The sequence below is a fragment of the Panthera pardus genome, unplaced genomic scaffold, assembly GCF_024362965.1.
Source record: "Panthera pardus isolate Hobbes unplaced genomic scaffold, ASM2436296v1 HiC_scaffold_17, whole genome shotgun sequence".
Taxonomy (NCBI): domain Eukaryota; kingdom Metazoa; phylum Chordata; class Mammalia; order Carnivora; family Felidae; genus Panthera; species Panthera pardus.
In genome coordinates this window covers 61,042,767-61,068,766 of record NW_026526732.1, presented here as the reverse complement: position 1 = coordinate 61,068,766, position 26,000 = coordinate 61,042,767, and the positions used below count along the sequence as shown (strand labels likewise).

Genomic DNA, 26,000 nt, shown 5'->3' with positions numbered 1-26,000 from the left:
TTCAATATTTATGCAATGCATCCTCATGAGTGTTTCAAATATATTGTTTGGGGATAGGATGAAGCATCCAAAAATAATTAACACAGTGGCAAAGATAACGAAATGACAAAACTGGAATAGAAGATGCAAATGTACAACCATTTTTAGCACGAAAAGCAACAATCGAGAGTAAATCTTTTTGGGCTGAAGAGCTGCATACAGCAGCAGGACCAATGCTTATGAGATGCAGCATTTTGTTAGATGGACAGGAGCCAGGATCATCACTGTGGTACATTATATGATCTGGGTACCGTTATGTTTCTATAATTGATTGGAATTGTCCACGGAGAATGTTCTTTGCTGCAATCCAAGGATTTCTTCAATGTTTCAGTTTCTCCAAAGGCCACTTGAAGGGTAATGTGTTTTTAGAGGAATGCATTTTTCTAAAGTATCAGAAAATAAGATTGAGGTTTTACTAAGATGTCCATATTATTCTGATGGCTCCTGCTACAAACAGCACTATTGGAAGCCAGTGGCATATTTTTTTCCTCTTATTTTTGGCTAGAATTAGGTTTCAGAAGTTGGATAAAATGGTGTAAAAATAGTTACTTCTGAAAGAAGAACCAAATATTTGCTTTTAAAGGGAAAGGGTTTAGGTTTTTACTGAATACACTCAAATTGATTTTCACGCTTTTACAAGCATGGGAGCAACACAACTCCCAGGGAAACTGGACAGAGTAGGTATTGCTTTGCAATGTTAGGAAAAGTACACAGATGCTATTAAGGGAGTTTTAAAACTTGCTTTAAAATGTCTTTCATTCTGGGTGCCACATACCTTGCACCCAAATACTTGGTGAAAGTGTGAGGAGCTCCCACACCGTTGTTCTCAAAACCTGTTCTATTTCCAGAATAGTCCCTGTTTCTGCTGACTTGGACATCGGAAATGGCCCTTGGGAAGACTATGAAAGGGTGATGTTTATCCTCAGAAACCAGAAGGGGTAGAAATGAGGCAGTCGGACCTCTCTTCCATTCGGTGGGGCCTCCATGTACCATTCACTACCCCACCAAAGCACGTCCCCAGAAACTATTTTCAGAAAAGGCCCACTGTAGGAATCCTCATTCCCATGTACGCTGAGCTACAGCTGAAATTGCTCATGCATTTGTATTTGTGGAGGTGGAAATACTGTAGCACAAAGGAATGAAACACAAGTGAATCCCTCTCTGAGCACAAAGATTTTATTGTTTTTGGTGGGGTAATAGCAATGGTGGGGTGGGCTCTTAGTCATAAAATTTATCCTGAGGATGAGTTTGTTTACAATTTATCACCTTAGGCTTTCATTTACCTTTTATTTACTCTTGACAGCTGTTTATCATTTTCTAAGCATTTTCATGTAAAAGATTAAATGAAATTGACAAAACACTTGCTGTACCAGACACTGTGTATACAACAATGAATGAAGCTCACTGCCCTTATCACAATGGAGCCAAATACTATGAGAGGAAGTGCAGGCAGGTATCATCTCTGTTTTGTAGGTGACAAATGGAAACAGAAGAGTTGATGGAATACATTGTCCTAAATCTTCTAATATATGCTTGGATCACCAAACACAACACAGGGGCAAGGTAGTATTACAGAAACATAATTAAAACAACAACAACAACAACAACAACAACAAAAAACTCAAAACCAAAAACCAAAAAACCCAAACCACTTCTCTTGATACTGCAAGCCTAGCTTTTCTTTCCACTCCATGCCTATTCCTTCTAGACCCTTGGTAAAACTGTGCTGTAATGGGAAATAGAGCCTATTTTCTGATAATAGCCAGCTGAAGTAACACACGTAAAGATGCACATTCCTGATAGACCACCTATTTGTTTTGGTATTGTAACTGACAAGCTTATTTAAAAGCTTAGTTGAAGTCACTGGCTTTCTTCGTTAGAATGACTGTTAGACACCCTTTGTAGTATCAATTTCAGATTTTTGAAGAGGTATGCAATGATTTGTTTCCAGTGTGATCTGGAGTTTGGTGGAGAGACAACTATAATGTTGGAGTAGATAACGTTTGATTAATGAAGGTCTCTGACAGTAGCCTGCTTATTCATTATTTTATAATTGTGTTGTGAGAGTTTCCCCCCACCCCAATCCAAACTTCCTCTTCTGTGCTTTACACCCATTTTATTTTTTTGCTGGTTCACCATGGTTAGTACTTTTTTTTTTTTTTAATAACCCTTGCATCAATTTGACTAGAAAGCAGACACAAACCTAGACTTAGACATCCAAAAAAGATTTTTCCCTTTAGACCATTACTTTTAGAAAATATGCACCAATTCTGATGTGTTGCCATGAAGAACATTTTTGGAATCTCCCTTTTCTGATGGTCTTTGGTGTCGATTTACAAGCCATGAAAAAGGCAGTTTCATTTTTATGGCAGTCAGCATTACTCAGTGTTAGCCTTTTCATTTGCAGGAATTATGTGGTTATTTCAGAAGCTCCATTCCCTCCTGAAAAGTGGGCACTTTTGAGGCCATTTGGAAATATGGGCCTGATTGGCTGTAGGGAGTTTGAGAACTGGCTCCAGATCAGTTCTCCACATCCTGCAAAGTGCAGTCTTCTGATTCCAAGGTGGAAACCTCGAGAATAAAATTCATCTTAGATCAGTCCTGCAACCCTCAAAACCTTAAAAACTGCTTCCAATATGACTTGGAATCAAAGGGTGCAGTCATTCAAAGTAACTGTATTTGTTTTCAATGGATAGGCATGGTATCTATGTAGTTTAAGAAGTCCAAATAAAAGATAACAAGTAAGTGAACAAGGATTTGGAGATTCAAATAATTTTTAATGAGAGGGAGGTGCTGTGATTCTGCTCAACCAAAGATGGATTACAGTCCATCATCTTTTCCAGGATGTCTCTGTAATGAACTGGTTAATATTAATTCACAGATACAGCGTTACTCATGAAACTTTAAAAATATTTTCTGAATTACAGGCCAAATGAAGAGTAACAAGAAAAATGTAAGCATCCATTCAGATGTGGCTGGCTGTGTGTGCTTGACCTTGGGTAAGACTGGAAGCAACCTCTGAATAGTACTCCAAGATCTCTCAAACTGACATGCAAAAGACTAGGGTAGAAGTTTCAAGCGAGGTAGAATCCTTGAAATCTCATTAAAGGCCTCAAATTGGAAGAATTTTATTTTCCAGGAGTAGTATGGAATCCTTATGACGGAAAGTGAAAGGGCTGAGGCTGAAATTATGGGAGTAACTTTCTAGACCCTGCAACCATTCTCCATCACTTAAAATCGACAACCTGGAATCAATAATCATTCTTAGAATTTTGAGGACCTTAAAATGATCTAAGTAGAACTCATTAAACCAAAAATTTTTATCTCCTTGTTTTGCTTAGATTTAGAATTTAGATTTCTGAAAGCAGAAAAAGAAAGCTAATATAAGGGCTCAGTACATATCTTAGAAGCTAAGTTCTTTTATACTTAGTAATAATCAAAAAATTTAAAACTTTCTTCAGATTTTTCTTTTTAAAAAATTAAGGTCATGAAATAATTTTTACCTACTCATTTTGGATTATTTCTGAAAGAGAGAAGGCTCAGAGTTATTATCAGTTCATATTCTTCAAGCATATGGAGTTCCTGTTTAGGGCTACTTTCACTGTGAATAGTCAGCCGTACTGATGGAAGACAGACAGACACCTGGTAAGAGAAGACAATAAACCCTCAGGCTGAAAAGGCTTTATGATAATTTGAAGTTTTACAATAACTGTAGTACCCAAGATCCATGCTACATAACAATATTTCATTCTTCTTTTCCATAAATAATAAGTCATCATGATAATAAAACTACGTGGTCTCTCCATGTTATAACACAAGTTACACTGTACTTCTCACCTTGTATAAATAAATATCACAAAGGGTATGGAAGTAAAGTCTTGAAGCAGAGGTAATGAAAAGAAGAGTGGGGGGAACAAATGGGAAGGAAGCAGGCGAGATAATTGAGTCAGCTTGTCTTGAAGTGGCACTCTAAATATTTTATTTCCACCAGTTATAGTATCCACATTTTCTAAGATCAGTATATTTTGCTTTCCTTATCATCACTGGGCTCTGCAATATAATTTTACATCATATATTATTAACATTTTTGACTATAAGAAATTCTTGAAACTCCATGTGATCAAAGTATAAAATTTGCTAACAACCCATATTATATGTCTCCATACAGATTTGTCTTATGTATTTTATGCTGCAGGGCTAGAAATCTGTTACAACAAATCCTAACACTGTCATGTCTCAGTGTAGTTTTCCTTAGAAAATAAGAAACCAACATTCTTGTAAACATTACACCATGAGATGTAAGATTGATGGATAATTCCTAAATATCATCTCAATATACACAAAAGGTTTTCCTACACGTGTGTTCATTTTACATATCAAGAAACTCATGAAGACAACATTTTGAAAGGCAACGTTTGTTAAAAGGCCACCGCAGCTGACTTTGTGTTGCTGGAGTCAATACTGCAGCCACCGTCAATTTCCTGGGTGTCTTGAGGTTAGAAGTTGATTCCACCAAGGCAAACATCAAGCAATTCGACTTTGTCTAGATGAGCAGCCAGACTTCTTAACCAATTCTCTCAAATGGACTGTTCGGGTCAGGTTACTTCACTTTCAGGTCAATCAAGGCATCAGAGACCTCCTCATTGACCTGGGCAGAAATACTCGCTGGTGTGACATTGAGATGAATGTCATACTGCTGGTCCAGGCCAAGGTAGCAGTCGCTCATGAGATACAGTGTGTAGATATACCTAAGTATAAAAACAGAATGAAGTGTAAAACAACAGTCATATTTAATTCTTTCAGAACTTGGGTGGTGAGACCCTGCTTACCTTCCAGGTAGTTCCGGAGTATAAAAAGAAATGGAAACAACGTGATGGTTTCGAACATATCCCACTCTTTTCAAAGCAATAAGTTCTCTCTTATCCACTTCTCCTAATATCAAAAACCATCCTTCATCTTTCAATTTGGGAAATCGGGGGGTAACTGCGTGGCTGTCTTGCTTTCCCTATAAACCAGAAAAAAAAAGAGATAAGACATTAATAATGTTTAGACTTTCTATGCCCTTCGGTTGTGGTTAAAAGGCTAGGTTGTTTTCCTTGAAGGCCATAAATCGACGCAGTTCAGTGTTATCTATCTGGGATGTTTTAAATTTTATTGTTTGGTGTTTTTGATATGCTATCACCTGCCACTTTTCAGGATTCTCAAAGCACATTATAGACACTACTTTGTGGCTATAATCACCAGCATATTTGGCTCAGTTAGAATAGAAAGCCCTGAATCTTAATATCAAATTAGTAAATTCTCCCATCATTCTTATAAATGATATTAGTACCCTATTTGAAGATGGACGAATTGAGATACAATCATGTTAACCAAATCTTCCAAAGTCTTATTCACAAGAAACTGATACCTAGGGGAAAAAAGACAATCAAGACTAGACCTTGGACCTCAAGATAGTAAGCACTATATCATATAAATACCTTCCCTCAACCCAAGAATCAAACTCACATAAAAAAGCATATATTCTAATATGGCAATATTAAAAAATCCTTTCTTTGAGTAATGGGAAATTGTAAGCCAAGTGATTTGTAAAATGCATCAATCACCACAATCCAAGATCAGATATCGCCATAATGGCAGCACTTGAAGTCTTTACTTTAGATCGATTTTACCAAATACAAGATTTTAGTGATTCTTTAAGACACTGGCATTATGGCATAAAATGTACTGATAATGACATGCTTTCAATCAGACATCATTAAATATTCTAGAGGGAGATGTTGCACTTAAGACATTTTAAAAGAGAAGTCTGAGAGCAATGCATTTTTACAGCATTTAGAAACAAAGCTGAGGGTTTTTCTAGCATGATTAAGGCATGATTAAATTTTTAAGTAGTAATACTAAGGTAGAAAAATTGTAGTTTTCCCCCATGATTTTATCTGTATGATTACTACCATATTTTTTTGTAAGTTGGGATACATTAGGTCTTCTAAAAATGCTCATATTAGAGCCCCTACACTGCCAGAGGCCAATCGGTTTGAACTTACACTGACTGATTTTTAGCATTAGAAATTAAGTGAGATGGGACCTGAAAGCACAGCACTAAAAAGATGTAACAACAGAAAGCTACTTGCCATTCTGTGTTTGAAAGAGAGTGGACCGTACTCACGAACAACCACTTCATTCCTGAGGGCTTATTTTAGATTTGGCACTGGGTGAAACAGAAGACAAATCCTTTCTTATTTCAATTATGGTACTAAAAACCAATCTGCCTACATGCTGTATGCTAATATTCTTAGAGGCCCCAATATTTAATATTTGTGTCATAGGTAACAGAAAAAAGCACAGTAATTGGAAATGAACACACTTTAAATTTTTGACCTGTATGAGCATTGACAACGCTCTCTCACAGGTATTATGGTGAAGGAAACAAGCAGATGTGGCATCTGAGGCGCAGAAAAGCTTAGTGTTTTACTCAAAGTCACAGAGCTAAGTGGTAAAACTTTGCTCCCATGCAGCCAAATGCGGTCCCTCCATATCAGAGTGCCCCAGGGCAGTGCTTCCCAAACCTTCAAGTCCTTAAAAATCATTTGGGGTGCTGGGTAAAGGTACAGATTTTGAGACCTCTCCCCCTGAGATTCTGATGCAGTCACTCTGATAAGTACGGCCAGGGAATCTGCACTCCAAAAGGCATTGCAGGGAATTCTGCCGGACTGAGTACATAGACCATATGAGAGCAGTATGTCACGCAATGTATTATGTAAGGTGGATATTCTGGGGCTGAAAAATGGCACATGGGGAGAAATGATTGATTTCAGAAGACTGACTCTTGCCGCTTAAGGCCAGTTGAGAAAGCAGGATTCATGAATGACACGGACACATTAGTAATATAAAAGATATGTGTGTGTGGTGGCGCATGCCGGTGTCTGGTGTGAAGCATTTGAGAATGGAAACCAAACACTATACCTTGTGGAACCCAAAGTGGACTCTCTGCAAGCTGACTTGAAGCACATACTCTTGATCAGCATGCAATTTGATCCACCTGTTGTCATTTCGTTTGTCTGAAGTCAGAGTTGTGATAGAGAGTTCACCATGTCCTTCCACTGAGTCATCCCACCAGCCTTTAACACTTAGGCCAACATCTATCACCGGCAAGTGGGATAAGAAATTCCACGCCTGAATAAAAAAAGAGGAAAAGATAATAAAGGGATGGTTAATGTGAAATGCACTGATCAAGTAAGAAATAGTGTGCTTTGAAAAAAATCAACCTTTTTTTTTTTTTAAATGAAATTTATTGTCAAATTGGTTTCCATACGTCACCCAGTGCTCATCCCAACAGGTGCCCTTAATGCTTACCACCCACTTTCCCCTCCCTCCCACCCCCCATCAACCCTCAGTTTATTCTCAGTTCTTAAGAGTCTCTTATGATTTGGCTCCCTCCCTCTCTAACTTTTTTTTTCCTTCCCCTCCCCCATGGTCTTCTGTTTTGACATTAATTCTAGATTCAATGCAGTTGTGAGAATTAACACAGAGAGATCCTGTGCACCAATTTGCCAGTTTCCTCCAATGGTAGCATTTTTCAAAACTAAAGTACAATATTAATACAGGATATTGACATGATATAATCCACAGCTCTTGTTCAGATTTCCCAGTTTTTCTTGAACTCATTTGTATGTGTGTCAAACTAGTGTGTTTTTGCTCTTTGTAGTTTAAAGTCTTTATTATTATTATTTTTTAACGTTTATTTATTTATTTGAGAGAGAGAAAGAGAGAGAGAGAGAGAACAAGCAGGGGTGTGGGGTAGAGAGAGAGAGAATTCCAAGTAGGCACCCTGGTGTCAGTGCAGAGCCTGATGCGGGGCTCTATCTCATGAAACATGAGACCATGACCTGAGCCGAAATCAAGAGTTGGACACTTAACCAACTGAGCCACCCAGGTGCCCCTAAAGTCTTTTTAAAGGGAACTAAAAAAGTATTAATCATTAGCTATACTGTGACTCCTTCACTGTAAATCCCTCCTAGATATTGAGTGGCTATGGTCTATACTAAACAATAAGTCTAAAAATGCTTGTTTTTAAACTTGTTTGTTTTAGAGAAGCATCGGATCTAATATTTACATGACTTCTAAGGCAGAGAGCATTACTTGGGGATATAAAGGCAACCTGGAAAAAAAAAAAAACGTTGTGATGCAATTGTTGATGTCACTCAGCATCATTCATTGACTATTGTACAAAAATTTTTTTTGTCCATATTCCAAATTTATTCTGAAAGGAAAACATTCCTATGTGTCTGTATATCATAAAGAATCCTGTAAGTCTAGGGTCCTTCTGGAAATAACTATGTATTTTTGGCATTATATTGAGAATACCAATTAAAATGATGCATTTTAAAGGGATAGAAAATATCTTACTGATTTCATTCTTGCTCTTTAAATGGAAAGATATTTTGAGAAATCAGTATGCATATATCAAGTGACATCCTTATTGAATGAATGAATGAATTCCTAAGTCTACAGAAAGGATGTAACAAAATAAACTTAATGTTATCATGTTACTTATTGTCATATTTTTCTAATATTTATAACTATGTGGCAATATCACTATCAGTCAAGAAACTTCTCAATATATTGGTTGTTTTAATCAGTTACTAATCAGTTACCTTTTAAGTTAGTTTTTAAGACTACTTTAATTTTGGTTTTTCTTTTATTTCTTAAATATATACCATAGATTTCCTTATAGGCTTTGATTTTCTGTTTGCTAAGACTTTTAGTGCTGCCGAGTACACCTAATTGAAATGAAGTAGCCCTCGTGAATCAAACTACCCCTTAGGAATTCAAAAAATGTAAATCCAATGCAAATTTTCAATCCAAATACAATCCTATAACTTGTCTTGTGAATCTGAAATGATGTCTGGAATAGATCTTGAAATAGTCAAGGTACAGAATGGTCTACACTGTGCTTCATTCAAGGTAACAGATGGCCCTATCCCCTCCTAGAGCCAACAGTCATTGAGTATAGAAGCTATACCACTTGATGTTCTAAGACTGGCCAGAGTGGAAAAGTGATCAAGGGGACACTTAATACACAATTTCTGTAAAGCATTTAACTTTGTGAGACAACACAAACAACAATTACTACAGGAAGCAAGACTTCATGTTTCTTTACTCGTACTATTAAATTAGTTACCAAGAAGTGTTTCCGGTTATTAGCAACTCATTGGGATTTTACTTTATAAAGCCCCCAAAAGTCAAATCTGGTTTTCATATATATGTAATCTTTCAGTAGCGCTTAAATATTTTTTTTTCATCGTTGGTGTGTACACACATACTTGTTGGGTGTGCGTATGTATACACACACATATATACAGAAAAACATAAGCTATTTTTAAAGAAATTGCTAAGACATTTCAATACCAGCCAAACATATTTATCTGAGGATTAATCTTCATCTATTGAATCAGGCAAGAGCATTGCCATGCATACAATTATTTAATTAGCAGCCAAATCCTCTGCCAGTCAGCAGCCGTTCCAGGCATACTGATGGGGTAGAAGATGCAAATCTCACAGTCGTACTGCTTTTTCTCATTACTACTGCAATTAGCACTTAAATTGATGCTTTAAACATACTAATTTCTGGAATAATTCAGGATTTGTATGTTACCTGGGATCGCCTCACTGCAGAGCCGACACCAGATTGCTCTGCAAATTGAAGCACTTTTGAGCCAAATAACCATCATCATATCAGACTGAGCCAATTTGCATTTGGTTTTAAAGATAACAGAATGGCAATTTATGCAAATAAATTAAGTAAGTTTACTTCTGAGTTCTCCCTGAACTAATTATAACAATGTTCTAATTTTTCATCACATCTAAAACTTGGCTTGAAATCAATGTATGTTAGGTTAGAAATCTGTTGTTGCTAACAGAAGCCTTGTTTTGATTTCAATATATTGTTTTTATTCATAATTTTGATGGTAATTTAGTTAGAAAGGTAGGCACTTATTATGAAAATTTAGGTTGTTTTTTGGTGCCAATTTTGAGTTCAACAGAAATTGAACAATCAGACTTCACTGCCTGTTATACTTTTTCTAAGTCTTGCTCAAAACTAAGTTCCAATGGAAAAAAAGAATGACATGGTTTAGAAGTTTCTTTATCTTAATACTTACATTTGCAAGTCAGTATGCTAATTATGTTATAAATCCTGAATGTTTGACATGTTTAGGCTAAAACTGCTTAAGACTTAAAAGTCTATATATGCCAAATACTTCTGGCATCATTCATTCATATTTTTGGCCATTCCAAAGACTAGGTTTAGAGAGATGACCTATGTTGTCTTTTACAACACACATTTAGCTCTCTAAGTTATGTGGTACACAAAAAAGGGGTTTCTTAGAGAAATACTTTAGAACCTAGGAACAATAAGCAATTAAAATAAAGGGGGAGGGCATAAAAAAGTAACTGAGGGAATTGCATGAAAATCTACTCAACTGAAATTTATACCCAAGTGGGTAATATAGCCTAGTGATGGACAAGCTACTGTAGTCCTTTCTAAACTGGTTTAATACATTAATCAGTATTAATACATTAATACATTAATACTTTAATACAGAATCAACTTTGAATAATGCCAATGCTACTAATTATTGTCACTGTAACTATTTTTAATATTATTGAGCTCTATTCTATATTAGAAACTACATAACTATATTTTGTTTTTAAAATTTTTATTTTTGTTTTAGAGAGAGAGTGTGCACATGTGCTTGTGCATGTGTGAGTGGGGGAGGGGCAGAGGGAGGAGGAGAGAGAATCTCAGGCAGGCTCCATGCTCAGTGTGGAGCCCAGTATGGGACTCGATCCCACAACCCTCTCAGATCGTGACCTGAGCTGAAATCAAGAGTTGGACATTCAACTGACTGAGCGATCCAGGCGCCCCATGGAACTACATAAAGCAATTTATATAATAACATCCTGCTTAATTTTCACAAAACTTCATGAGACAGGTATGATGTTTTCATGTTCATAATCGTGGCATATGGTAGACAGAATTTAAACCCAGATGAATCAGACTCCAAAACCAATGCTTTAGGTTAGAAAACTCTAGGTACAATTTCCCAGACAGAATAAGGAAGATTTGAAACACAGAAACAATGATCTTACCTGCTTCATTTTTACAGCTGTTAGCTCATTTTCCATCATCGAGCTGAATACATGGTCCTTCCCTCCACAGGCATGGAGCAATTCAGGAAGGCACTCGATGAAGCCATGGCACCCAGAACGTCCACCTTTTGTGCCTGTGCTCCATTTCCTGAAAAATAATATCAACACTAACTAATTCTTTCCTAGAATAAATGAGAATTCCTGACAATGATGGTTTACCTGATGACAACAATTTTTTAAAATTAAGATTACTATACAACTTTTTAAAGGCTATTATCATCATGTTTCAAAATCAGCCAGCATTCTCTAAGATATCAATCCAAGGCAGTCTGGCTATTATGACATAAGATGTGTAAATCAAATGTGAGCTCAGTAACTACTTAGGGTTTACAGGTAGGGGGTGAATTTCTATAGGAAGGCACTAATGTATACCAGTGCTTCCTGTGGATAAAGCACTGAATTGGAGCCCTGATATTTTTTTTTAAAGGATGCGGGCAAATGTCTCTAATATAATTACTTGAATAAAGTTTTCATCTTAAGTTTTTGGGAACCTACAATGAAAAGTACATTTGGGAATCTTTGAGATTTATGGCACAGAAACACAGTCCACCTAAATCTTACTATCTTGTTTATACAACAAGAAGAAAAATATGATTAAAATTATATTAATAGAGCTTTTTCAGGATGACAGCAAAGAGCTGGATGAAATCTCCTAGACCCCAAGCAGCTTTCCATAACAGCCCTGCGTGCTGTGTCACAGTAGTACTCTTATGTACCTACTTTACTGTTGAAACCCAACTCCCGTAACACTTAGTACTGTCTTGGAAGGGTTCCTGAAACTGAGCTGCAGACATGAGGTATCTGCTTTTCTCCTCATGCCACCTGCTGCTGGTATGGCTCACTCTCTGAATATGCCTTTTAGTTTCCAGGACATCCCATGCTGGGGACTCAAGCACCATGGAAATAATTGCCTTGGCACCCAGTACACTTGAGGCCAACTGAGGGACTTTCCCTGGAGACCCCCATGTGTGTGTGAGGTTCTGGTTGGCCTCTGTGTCTAGATGCCTCAAATGAGTGCACGCCATAGTCTAGCTGACAGGCAGCAAGTACATGATGGCAGCCTACAGCCAGACTGCTTTCTTCTGTTTTTCGGTCTACATGACCGTAAACCAACATTTTAGCTGCAAAGTATTTCTCAACTGATGTGAAATGCTAGTGTGAAAGAAACACTTTTATTTAAATACTGCCAATCTTGCTTACAAGAGGTACTGTTCTTTTTTTTTTTTTTTTTGCTAGAATTTTTGCAGCTATGTACACAGGACCTACAGGTTAAATAGTTGGATGATAATATAAACTCTTAAATATAGGTTATATCTTGAGCTGCTAGTATATACAACTACCCAGTTTTGGACATTTTGCGGATGTACGATTTACCTTTGACAATGGATTTCCAGATCCCTCAAATCTATTCTGCAATTAGAGAAATTGGTAATTCATTTTGGTTTTGATTACACAGCACTTTCATAACATCTTTTAAAATGAAGGCTGATATTGTAAAGGAATAAATGCAGTTAAAATGGAAATGTAGGTAATGCTGTAAATAGAAAACAATGTAATAGAAGGTTAAAATGAATTGTGATTCAGCTTGTGGTAGATGACCAAATCCCAACTGAGAACCTTATATCACTAGCTCATGTCTCCCTCTGGGAGACAGGCATTTTCACTGTAAAGAACCAATATCTTCGGCATAACATAAAATTTAAGCGATCACACATGTAAAGAAAATATTATTTTTGAAATAAAAAAAACCAGTCACATTGAAAATTAAAACAATTACCTGAAAATGTGAAGATGGTGGTGTTCTATGTTTGGTACTGAAAGAAGAGAAGAGTCTTTTAACCACCGACCCTGGATCACCATCTGAACCAGATTGGTGATATTCAGGGCAGTCACCAGCCAGCCCTGGTTTGCAGCCACATCCAACATTGCCTGAACAGGGGGAAAAATGCACATATTACAAGAATACCATGGCCCCTGCCCTCTCCATTGGGGATCTAATGTTAACCTTAACAAAAGGCAAACGAACATAAAATGAGCATGATACCTCTAAATTACTATTAACCAAAATAGAAACCAGAAAGTAAACCACAGTTGGATTGGTAGGAACAACCCCCAAACTCTCATAGCACTTGTACACCACTTCCTGTAAAGTGCCAAATATTTAGCTGTTTGTAGGGTAGCACATAGAGCCAGGAAATACTGGTACCCAGCAATAAAACAGAGAAAAACTCAATCTACTTTAAGAACAAATACCTATATAATTCACTGTATCAAGAGCACTGGAAGCTGGATTTAAAGAGTGAATCTCTGGAAGTCTTTTCCAAAGTTAGTATCAGTAATAGTAAGGCAATAGTTTTTTTGCCAGAAATTTATTTTCTCCAAAAAGTGGACTAAAGACAGAGCCTCGGTTTTCAATGAAAATAATATACTACACACTTACAAATAGGGCTACTGCCAGTGGTACAAGTGGAAGGATGAGAAACTATTCATATTAGCCTATACATTTAATCTACTGTTTTATGGACAAACAAACGGCTGCATTTGCTTAAGGCAAAACTAAACAGTGAAATCTTATTTAAACAAAGGAGAAGTTTACACAGGCAAAGCTATTTCAATTAAATTAGATTCTGGAGAACGCTGACTTAAAGACACATAAGTTAATATCATGATCTGAGGCAGCTACTTTATACAGTTTTAGGAGCATACTCTTGTTTTTGGGAAATGAAGACATAAAGCTAAGAGAAATGAGATGTAGTAAATGCTTAAAATGATAGTTTCATGGTAAAGAGCTCACCAACAATAAAATATTTATGAAAATGTTGTAAAAACCTATTAGAATATTTTTGGAGATAATTTTTTAAGGTTTATTTATTTTGAGAGAGAGAGAGAGAGAGAGAGAGAGAGAGAGAATGAATATATATCCCAAGCAGGCTCTGTACAGAGCCTGACGCGTGGCTTGATCTAATGAATAGTGAGATCATGATCTGAGTAGAAATCAAGAGTTGGATGCCTAACTGACTGAGCCACTCAGGCACTCCTGGAAATAATTTTTAAGGCATATTATGCTACTAAAACTAATTTGCCATATTACTTAATACTACCGAGGCAGACACATTTTTCTTCTAAGTTTTGAATTTCCTATTCTGTGTTTTCTAGTTTAAGAAAGAGTACAATAGTTTAAAAAACATGTGGCTAAACCAGTCTGCTGTCTTTTTAAACACATTACAAGGAAATGGGTCAACATTTCTGGATATCATGGTTACTATGATGAAATGGTCAAACGGGGTTTTAGCACCCATGAGTCCTCTATATATGAAAAAGCCTCATACTAATGTAATACATACATTTATATGTATGTATATGTGTATATCAATGTGTATACTTGTATGAATGTACATGTTTATCAATCTAGGGAAAATTGGCTTCCATTCTTCCTGTTTCTCTGCACAGTTGATTAAAATACTCTGTTTTTCTTTGAAGCGTATGAGACAAAAAGATCATGAGGAACACTGTACTCAGACCAAAGGGGGGAAAAAAAAACCCAGCATTAGTTCACAAGTCACAACTCTTGAGTTATGTAAGGGAATAGAAAAGAAAAAAGAAACGAATAATTATACCTAATGCAGATCATGATGGTGTTAGAAGTTGTAATGTGGGTAACTATGGCGATTTTACATTATAACTTGACTGGAAATAAATTCCAGACCAAAAGCTCACATACATGAAGAGCTCGATGGATGGACCATATGTTTTTAACTTTGAAGTTTTCATGATGAAGTTGAAAGATTTCATAAAATTTATGAGCATTCCCCACAATTTTTCATTGTATGATCCAGATGTGAAAATGTAAAAAATCATGCAGAGTGATTGCTTACATGAAGTAAATGAAAAGCCATGTCATGAATTGAAAACTATTATTTCTCTTGTTTTAATTTAGAGAAAAGGCAGGTAGGGAGATCAAGAATCTGGGATAAAAAAAGGTTTTGCAACCACCCAAATGTGCTAAATGTGCTGAGCCAAGTGTTGCTCTCTGCTCAATCACTCTCGAGTTGGGCCTGTTTTCTCTGCACCCCTCACCCCCCACCTCTACCACTGCCTTAGTGTAGGCCTTCATCACCTCTTACCTGGAATATTAATAACTACCCCTTTATTCTCATCTCATATAATTTTTCTTCAATCCATGTTTTATATGGTTACCAAAGTAAATTATCACAGAGATGACACTGATTGTGTCATTTGTCTGCTTACATTTCTTTGATGGCTTCTCATGGTGTAGAGGACAATGCTAGCTAGCACTTCTCTGCATGATAGTTCTGGTCTGTGATCTAGCCCATCCTGGCTTATCATTCTGGCCCCTTTCTGTACTCCTAAAATAGCAATACTAAACTACTGCTATTTTCCCACTTTTGTCCTTGCTCTTAATGTTCTCTTTCTGCAAATCCTGCTCTACCTGTTTACTCAGGAAATTCTGATTCATCCTTCAAGATCAAGATACATCCTTCAAGTAGCTCAAATGCTACTTCTTTTTTTAATGTTTATTTATTTATTTTTTTTTTTTGAGAGAGAGAGGGAGGGAGGGAGGGAGGGAGGGAGAGAGAGAGAGAGAGAGAGAGAGAGAGAAAGCACAAGAGAGGGAGGCACAGAGAGAGAGGGAGACACAGAATCTGAAGCAGGCTCCAGGCTCCAAGCTGTGAGCACAGAGCCCACCGACGACGCAGGGCTCAAATGCACAAACTGTGAGGTCATGACCTGAGCCAAAGTCGGACGCTTAACCGACTGAGCCTCCCAGGTGCCCCTCAAATGCTACTTCTTACTGTGAAGTCTCCCTGATTCTTCCAGATGGATTGTAGGTATTTCTTTTTCTATGCATCTGCTGCTCTGGACACATGCCACCATTACCCTATTGTGATTCTTTGTTTACATATCTGCCCTTTAAACTATAGATTTCTTGGCAGCAAGAATTTAGAAATATTCTGTTAACTCTAGCCCAGTGCACTCAAAGAGTATTTTGTGTGTGTGTGTGTGTAAGAATATTGGTAAAAAACCCAATTACAATGATTATAACAACTTCTGCCTAAATTATTGCAAACTTGCTGAAGGCAGTTCAGTGTAGGAAAAATATTACAAGCTTCGGTGTCAGATAGACATAGATTTGAATCCTAATTTTGTTCCAATTTCAAGGTGTTATTACATGTCCTTATAGGGGAACTATATAGGTACAATGAGGTAATGTACTAAGTAAGGTATCTAATATACTGCCTGGAACACAGATCTCAACAAACAGGGGCCTATTTCTAAAGTTTTTCCATGATAAAATGAAAAGAACACTCTAAAATAGTCCATTTTTTCTAACAAGGATTTCCTTTGGGCCTTTTGGCGTGAATTTCTGCATCGAGAAGTATAGGGCCTTGAGGCCCAGAGCATGCAAGGTCAGGAGCAGATGCATGGAATGGGCAAAACAGTTCATCAGGGGAGGTGCCAATTATGAGATAGTCAGGGAACAAGGCTAATGACAGTCCCTGAGGCTCCGGCCAAACTGGTGGATGTGGGCTTGGTTCTCAGTTTGAGTGGGCAAGCCCTGGTTACTGTTCAGAGGTATACCCCTAAAGAAGCTAAGGCCAGGGGATGGTCCAGGTAAATGGACTTGAGGGTCCTAGTAACTTGTAGTGATGTATCTCCGCATGACTGAGTCTACAATGGATTCCCTGTGTCTCATGGTCCTTTGTAGCAGTCCTCCTGACAGATAAAACCTAGTAGGTATGCTCCTTCCCAGAGTGGGACTGAATTTGGTAACAGCTGGAGATCACGGCTCAGTTCCCCAACTCATCTCAAAGTCCCTTACAGAGATCTAATACCAAACAACAAAGGTGGTTTTAGTACATTGAGGAGATATAACTCTGTGGATATTTTTTTACCAGCTTAGCATTAATATTAGGCAAATACTTAATCCCCCTTTATCTCTCATCCACTTTCTACTTGGCATGTTACCTACTACAGGGCAAAACTAGGATAATTCTAAGTGTAGGGGAAAATGGATGGGGGTTGACTCTGTGTATGAGACTTTCTCCTACTAAGTTGGAATGAACTTCAATTGATTGTTGATCGAGAACTCTTTGTCATTTCCAGCTGTGACAAAATGGAAATATAATTTCTAGTACTGTATTCATTTATAAAATTATACTACTATTAAAATCTTGTCATAATTAATAGAAATAGTGGAGCTGTCATTTATTCATAGGAGACCAGGGGTTTTAACCGAGGTGCCACTATGGAGCCAGGTGAAAAGTCCAGGCAAAAACTAAAGAACTTCTGCAGTATGTGGCTTTATGCCAAGGTAAACCACCACCACCACAAACTACAAAAATCAATCCCACCCCTCACTCCCATAAACAATGACAAGTTTAGAAAATGGACACTCTCTGGAAGGAAATTTTTTAGACTCTTGGAGTCCTGGAGCCAAAGGCATGGTTTATGACTTGAATACAACTCATGTCCTGAACATTTATTTTGAATCAATTTCAAGAATTCCCTAAGCATATATCAGACTTGGTCTTAGCATTTAAATTCAACCACATTTTCACAGTGGTGTCACTACTTCTGCAAAGGACAGATTTGTCCAAATCTAGAGATACTTTTCATACCTTCTGCTATCATAGATTATATTTAACAATGCAAGCTTGACAACATGTCTCTCCATATTATATCAAATAAAATTTCATTCAATCATTAAAAGTCCTAAACAGTGAATTATATTATTCAAGTCAACCTGCATAGACTGTATGAGTATATGGTGTCGGGAAAATACTTGCATAATAGTGCAGAGATTATAAAACACTTTCGTAAATAGCTCACCTTTGATTGTTAATGATACCAAGTGTGAGGGAGGGATTAGTAATCATTCTCCTTTCACAGAGAAACTGAAGCTCGTGAGTTCAGTGACTATGCAATCACAGCACTCAAAAGTGAAATTAAGACTTGATCTTGGTTTGCCAATCAATTACCTGGGTGCATTACACTATATTTTATTACCTTTGAATGATTTACATTTACCTTGGCTTTTTTTTTTTTAATTTTATTTTAAGTAGGCTTCACACCCAGCCTGAGACTTGAACTCATGACCCTGAGATTAAGAGTCTCATGCTCTATCGACTGTGCCAGCCAGGTGCCCCTGCCCTGTATTATTTCAAGAAGAATTTAAAGTGGTTTACATGTGTCCTTTTCCCCCCTACATAATGGAAAAATAGAAACTCCAGAAAAATTAGGAGTTTGATCAATTATTGTCTCTGAATGAATTTTATCAACACAATTTTTGAAAAAGTAATTTTCGAATACATTTGAATCCATAATTTGGTTATAAGTACATCTTAATATTTGACATACACGTATTATGTATCATTTGGAATCCAACTGAATTCTGGATTTAAATGGTTCAAGGGTAACATAGGAACTTTGAGTACTGTGACCGAATTAAGTCAACTTCATTGCAAGAAAATAGAATCACTGAACACTAAAGAAAAGCTATCATTCAATATACATCAAATGATATTAACAGGTGGATAATAAGATGCAGCTCTAAGGTCCATTATTTAACATTTTCTAAATTTAGTTTGAAAAGTCTGTGAATTAGTGCTCACTGTCATCAAGAGTCTGTGGCTGTAGAGAGTACATATGGAGAGGACAGATGATGCCCCAGCTCTTCTACCCACAGTCCCCTTAGCATTCTGACTCGTACCCTCTCTTCTTCCTCCCTTTATCCTTTGCTCTCTTTAAGGAACTTTTTCTCTTTTCCTCACATCTCCTGCTAGTCACGCTTGGGTATCTAGTTGCAGTGTACAGATTGCAACAACCACGTGAAAATAACATCATGACAAAGGCTGAAATGGTTCGATAATGTTGCTATTTCTGTTCAAATTAGAGGACATAAAGATAATATATTGACAGAACTTAAGAGAAAGGTTTAGTCTAGAATGGGAGAAAAAGATTTTCATTAATTTACAGAAGTTACTATTTATGGAATGTCATGTGAATGCAAAATACTATGGAAAGATCATAAAAAATAAGTAAATAAAAGTCTGTGAAACTCACAGCCAAGAGGAACCTAAGGAGATATGACAACTAAATGTAATGTGGTACCTTTAATGGGGCCCTAGCAAAGAAAAAGGACATTAAGTACACTAAAGAATTCTAAGTATGACTTTAGTTAATAATAATGTATCAATATGGGTTCATTAATTGTGACAAATGTACCTTATTAATGTCAGATGTTACTAACAGAGGAAAACTGGGTGTGGGATATATAGGAACTCTCTGTACTCTCTTTGCAACTTTTCAATAAATCTAACACTGTTCTAAAATATAAAGTATTAAAAAAAAAAGACTATGGAAATTCATCCTAAGCAGCTTGTTAGAACATTAGTTGTTACACATCTGCTAGAAAATGCACTATTTAGTTCAAGAGCTCCCAGAAGTTTTACAATGATGGGAAAAACTGAAAGAAAAAAAAAAAAAGCTTTTCTTGACAGAAAGGCATACTCTTTTAAAGGTTGAGGTCAGCTGCAAGTAATGATACAATATTTTGTCAATAATTAAAATGCTATAAGTACATTTATAAGAATCCTTTTCAATAGCAACAGTTGTTCACTGGAACTTTCTCCTGAACTTTTCCCCCCAGAAGGTTAGCATTCAGGAAGCTCAGCTGCTGTCTAACAAACTTAATTAATCAAAAAGTCATTTCCGAGCTGTAACTATGAGTAAAAGCGCTTCAAGTGTGCTAGCAAGCCTACAAGTTAATCAAAATGCTAATGCAGTACAAATTAAAGTTGTGATTAACATTTCACAGTAGCTGCTTAAGTGAGTTGATCACACAAATGGGTTAAGCATTACTCATTTCCTATAGCCCCAACCGGGAAAAGGATTGTTATGTGGGTATGAGGACAGGAGCTGGGGGTAGAAGGATCCTTCATAATAGCATCACATCATCAATAAACCGTCACCAAATTGTCATACAAAAGCTTACAGGTAGAGTCACCCAGGGGGAAATAGCCTTCCAAATTATATTATAGTGCTTGAAGGGAGATTGCCTGTAAATCCACAAGAATAAGTAAAGGTGTTTAACACCTCAAAATCCACACATTTGTGTTAGTTTTGGAAATGCTACATGCATTTAGCTCTGTGTTGCTTCTGGGGAAGGAAATGGTACCTTGTTTAAATGTTGTTTCCTGTGTTCTACTGAGGAATTAAAATGTAGCTCTCATACATGAAGAAATAACCACTAACTGGATGATGATTCTATTTTTTTTACTACATTTTTATTTTAATTCCAGTATAGTTAACATACAAGGTTTATATTAGTTTCAGATGTGAAACAGAGTGAGTCAACTGGATGATGATTTTGCACCATGGTATGGATCTTTGCATTTGGAAGATTAATCCTTCAGGATTAAATTCATTTAGCATTATTTGCTTTTAAATACTCATCCATTAAGAAAATTTCATCAGGCTTCCATGGCAAGATATGAGCTCCTGGCAGTCTTGCCAGGAAAGCAGCCTGAATTAGACTTCCCTGTTTCCATGAATTTGATAAGGTCACACTAATGTTTATAATAAACAGACTACATTTGTTGGTAGACAATTCAGATTTGGCAGATAATCTCAAAAACATTGTGAGAATCCACACATAATAAATCTCCCTTTTCAATCCTCTCCTAATAAATAACTTGAAAGGAAAAAGAGAAATATTTATTCATTCCATTCATCATAATATATTGAAATACACTACATGCCAAGAACTATATCCAAGTTACCTTAACAGTCAGTGATATTATAAATAGTTATTGATAAGGTTCCAGCCTACCTTGGATGATGCAAAATCCTCCAAATGTACGCTCATAGTATTAATATTCCTTAAAATATCCATAAAACAGATATATTTAAAACTCAGTAGTGTAATTTTCATTTTAGGATCCTTTAAAAATTTGAGTTGCAGCAATTAACTATTTAATTATTTACTTTTTTTTTAACTCTTCAGATTATAGATCTCTAAATATGTATAATCCAATTTTGGAAGTCTAAAAATTATTTATTTATTATCCACCCATCTTTTTCTTAAAATGATTTGAAGAAGCTTTCTGAAGTCTATTGTGCTGTACTACCCACTTAAAGATAATCTTTTCATTTCGTCTAATTGTAAGCATTTAAAAGTGTGAAAGGATTCTAAGAATATACAGAAGGTTTTATCTATCAGTTACTATATCAAAACATTTCTTACAAGTATTGGATTAGCGATTTGACCAAGTACTTCTTTTGTTAAGCTTAGCAATACCTGGCCTATTTCTACTGCTAACTGTATTTGACTCTACAATTCTAAAACTTGTTCTCTTAATTGACACTGACATTCTTCAATACATTGACAACCCACTAAGCATGTGCTTAGTGCACCCATAGGTAAATACTCCTCAAAGGTTACGTTAGTCTTGCTTCATGGCAGTTCTATCTCCTGGCGTCATACAATATTTTCATGCTTTTTAATCTACACAAATGGAAATCATTTGTTAATGGAAATATAGAGCCAGCTAAAGTCATAGTATTTCTCAGTTAAAAAATTAAATCACTCATATGTGGAATTTAAGAAACAAAACAGATGAACATAGAGGAAGGGAAGGAAAAATAAGATAAAAACAGGGAGGCAAATCATAAGAGACTCTTAAATACAGAGAACAAGCTGAGGGTTGTTGGAGGAGAGGTGGGTGGGGGGATGGGCTAAATGGGTAATGGGCATTAAGGGGGGCACTTGTTGGGATGAGCACCAAGTGTTGTATGTAAGGGATAAATCACTGGTTCTACCCTGAAACCAATACTATACTGTATGTTAACTAACTTGAATTTAAATAGATAATGTACTCTAAAAAAAATAAAGTCAATGAAAAATATTCATATCATTGTATCATCTTTTGTTTCCCTTATCCTATTCTTTCCTGTTTTCAGACTTGAATATGTACATACATACATATCTTAAACTTATCAATTAAAATCTTTTAAAAAATAGATTGAAAATTCAATGTGTTTTCAGAATAGCTGTGGGTTATAAAGAAGATAAAGTTGATATGAGATGTAATATACTCTAAGTTTATTGGAAATGGTTTATAGAGAGATAAAGACGTCAAATTATTGTTTGAAGTTTGGGTTAAAGAACAATTTCACCAATAAACTTTCAGGGATTTGTTTTTGCAAACTGAAGAAGGTTTTCTGAAAGGAGAAAAGTATATACGTCTATTCAATTCATAGATTTCCTCCCCTTTATTTATGGCTAGCACCATTCATGACAATTGATAAAGCCTATTAAAGCATGTTAGATGGTAACTAGACTACAGTGGTGATCATTTTGCAATGTATACACATGTCAAATAACTGTGCTGTACACCTGAAACTAACATAATATTGCATGTCAGTTATCCCACAATTAAGGAAAGAATTCTCCCTGCTTTGATACTAATAAGACCCAAAAGAACAAAAAGCATGTTAACATTAATTTGTGTGGCAGATGAGCTACATATTACTTTCTGTGTGCAAGAGAAGAAAGGCTGGAAACAGTAGTTCAAAAAGACCTGGGCATTAAGGAAAATAATGTGAAATCACAGCTCTTTTATTAAAATTAGATGCAGGGGCACTGGGGTGACTCAGCTGGTTAAGTGTCCAACCCTTGATTTAGGCTCAGGTCATGATCTCACGGTTCGTGAGATCAAGTCCCGCATAGGGCTCTGCGCTGACGGCATGGAGCCTGCTTGGGATTCACTCTCTGCCTCTATCTCTACCTCTCTCTCTCTCAAAATAAATAAATAAACAAATATTTAAAAAAGGTCAGATGCAAGAATTTACACCTTACCTGCCAGAGCATACCTTTTAGGTACTGAATCCCTAGATTATTGCCAAAGCAGGCCCTCTTGTTTACCTTTGCCTACCTCCATGAGGGCAACAAAACATGAATTCGATCTATATAAACATGTGCCTTGCTTGGTATGCAGAATACAGAACTTTCCACTCTTCCTCGATAGTAAAGGGGAGATGTCTGCTATTTGGGGGGAATTGGTAGTTCTGTATCTTGAGGCAAGGAATCTCTGAGATTGCTTATTGCTACTAGAAGTTTGAAGCTTTTCAAAAAGAATCCATGTGATGGACAAAGTCTGCCTTTAGGGGAGCTCCATTAGTTGTTAGTTGTGATTAACCAGTGTAAGAAGCCAAGAACCTAACCTAAGCAGCACTGAAGAATGCAAGAGAAACATAAGATATGTGTATACGTGTTTTAATAGTACACTTATGCATAGCTTGTTCTAGTATGCATAAAACATGTATATTTAAAATATATGCATACTAATATATGTACTTTTTGTCCATATGTATACGTATGTAGATGTAATACATTGTATTTTATATATATATATACACACACACACACATACATATATATACATACATATATATGTATTTATTTATTTATTTTACTGGGTTATTTTGTAATTATGATGGCATTTCTCCTTCCCTTGATGGTTATATCAGCAATCTGTCTTTCCTCCATTGTTTCCAATTTTTGTGGTTTTCAGAGAGAATGTGGGGAAGTAAATGGTTAATTCACTGGTCTATCTAGAATGATATAAAAAACTTGAGAAAGAGCATAAGCAGTTGATATAAAAAAGGCAAACAGCATATCTACTGGAAACTGTGGAGTGATGTAATATAATACAGCAATTACAAATATCAACCATATTAACAACTTGCTCTTAGAACTGGTTAAAGGAAATATAGACCACTGAAAGGGAACTAAGTAAATAAAAGAAGGTGATTTTAGTATAAAGGGAACAATTAATTAAAAATATTATTCATGATCTAGTGGAAATTCTTAGTTTAAAAACAGTAGAAATTGCTGTGAAATTCTCATATTTTAAAAGAAATTCTGACTAGATCATGAGTACAATTTTACATCCATCCTTACAGGACAAAGGGAAATGGTGAGATATACCTTTATTGCAAATAACCAAACTATGCTAAAAACTTTTTTTTTTTTGATGTGATTTTGAGAAAATTACTTAGTTTTCATGTGTAAAATGAGGATAACTGTACTACTTCATTGGACTGTCGCGACTAATCCAATGCGAAGCAAGTAGAATAGAGCCTAGGACAAAGAAAAGTTATCACTTCATTGTTAAAGATGGTCTGCCTATGGGCCATCATTATACACTGGATTTTTTGGTGTGGGGTGCAGGGATAGTGTGCAATTCTCCAAATAATTCTGGTAGAATTTGGTATTTACATACATTAATTGCCATTTAAATATGGAAGCAAATGTCTCCATATACCTTTCTAATCAATCTACAGTCGTGTGTGTGTGTGTGTTCTTTCATAACAGAATCTTACAGTCTTTAAAGGCACTGGTGTTAAAGTCCTTTAAAATAAATATTAAAACACACAGAGATTTTGGTCTCTTAAATTTAGCCTGCAGCAGCCTTAGCTGACAGGTCAATCTGTCGTCTACCACATCTTTTTTTTTTTTTTTTTAATATGAAATTTATTGTCAAATTGGTTTTCATACAACACCCAGTGCTCATCCCAACAGGTGCCCTCCTCAATTCCCCTCACCCACCCTCCCCTCCCTCCCACCACCAACATCTTAAACGTTCCAAATAACCCAGCAAAGTGACAGCACAGTCACACTTTGAAACACATAGTCCTCTGGTTCTCAGCTCACTGAGTTGGCTCCTCTAGCCCGGGTTTCCCTTTTTCCATGAAACACCTGAAAATATTCAATTCCTAGGAAGTTTTGTTATAAATACCATCCAGGAGGTAGTGGGAGTGACTAAGATATAAACCTGTACTCTTATGCTATTTGGCTCAGTATTGTATTTAGTTTTCATTTAAGTGAAGATGACTTTAAATATTTTATTTTTAAGTAAAATTGAAGATGACTTTAATGTAAAGACTTATAGCACTTTTTAGAAAAGATCAGAGATATTTGATCAGGATTTAAAGTCCTGGAATTTCCACTGGTTTCAGCATGGACTGCCTTGACAAATCACCTGTAACATAGTTATTTAACTTCTATGAACATCAATTTCTTTGTGTCTTGATAAAAACCAAACCAAACAAAACAGGACAAAAACCCACACAACAGCAGAGAGCTAATCAAGACATCAGCAGTTCTGGCTTTGCTGTCAAATTTGGAAAATTTAGGCAAGTCAGTTTAATTTTTGATACTTCTTATTTGTAATATTTTCACAAAAGCTGAAAACATAAAGTTTTCCTTTGGTGTGCCCAGCACAGAAAGCATGTCATATCACTTAGTGCATTTTAAATATATATTACAAGTACCATGATCAAGAAGAGAATTTCAAAGGTGAATAGTAGGAACAATCAATTCTGTAATTACTCAATTTACAAATTAGAACATTTTAAGAAGATTTTAAAAAGTGAGGTATGCACAGTAATTTTTACTTTTATTTTTATTCAGTGGGATAGAATGGAAATACTAGTAACAGTAACATATTAAAAGGAGCCATTACAAAAACACCGCCAAAGCAAAAGAATGGAACAAATGACCTTGATACATACTTTAAAATGGGTATAAGAAGGAAAGGCAGGCTGTATGGTACATTCTGACTTCAAGCAGGGAAATACAACTACATAACTATGTTTTTGTCAAGACTACAGAGTTTTCATAATCTAAATGATGGCTCATATAAAAGGTATGTTTCTATAGG

At 36.1% G+C, this 26,000-nt stretch overlaps 1 protein-coding gene across 3 annotated transcripts in view; it reads right to left on the bottom strand.

The window, feature by feature from the left end:
* Positions 1–1,199: 1,199 nt before the first annotated feature.
* ASCC3 (activating signal cointegrator 1 complex subunit 3) overlaps positions 1,200–26,000 on the bottom strand; it is a 359,800-nt gene continuing 334,999 nt past the window's right edge. For 2 of the 3 annotated variants that reach the window (XM_019442967.2, XM_053904622.1), the window contains exons 38-43: positions 13,031–13,182; positions 12,628–12,663; positions 11,194–11,341; positions 7,006–7,215; positions 4,869–5,044; positions 1,200–4,787 (exon numbers count right to left, since the gene is read on the bottom strand). In XM_019442967.2, coding sequence (XP_019298512.2) covers positions 4,640–4,787; positions 4,869–5,044; positions 7,006–7,215; positions 11,194–11,341; positions 12,628–12,663; positions 13,031–13,182 — 870 coding nt within the window. In that variant the 3' untranslated portion in view covers positions 1,200–4,639. The remainder of the gene's footprint in view (positions 4,788–4,868; positions 5,045–7,005; positions 7,216–11,193; positions 11,342–12,627; positions 12,664–13,030; positions 13,183–26,000) is intronic. The other variant, XM_019442970.2, reaches the window with a different exon arrangement.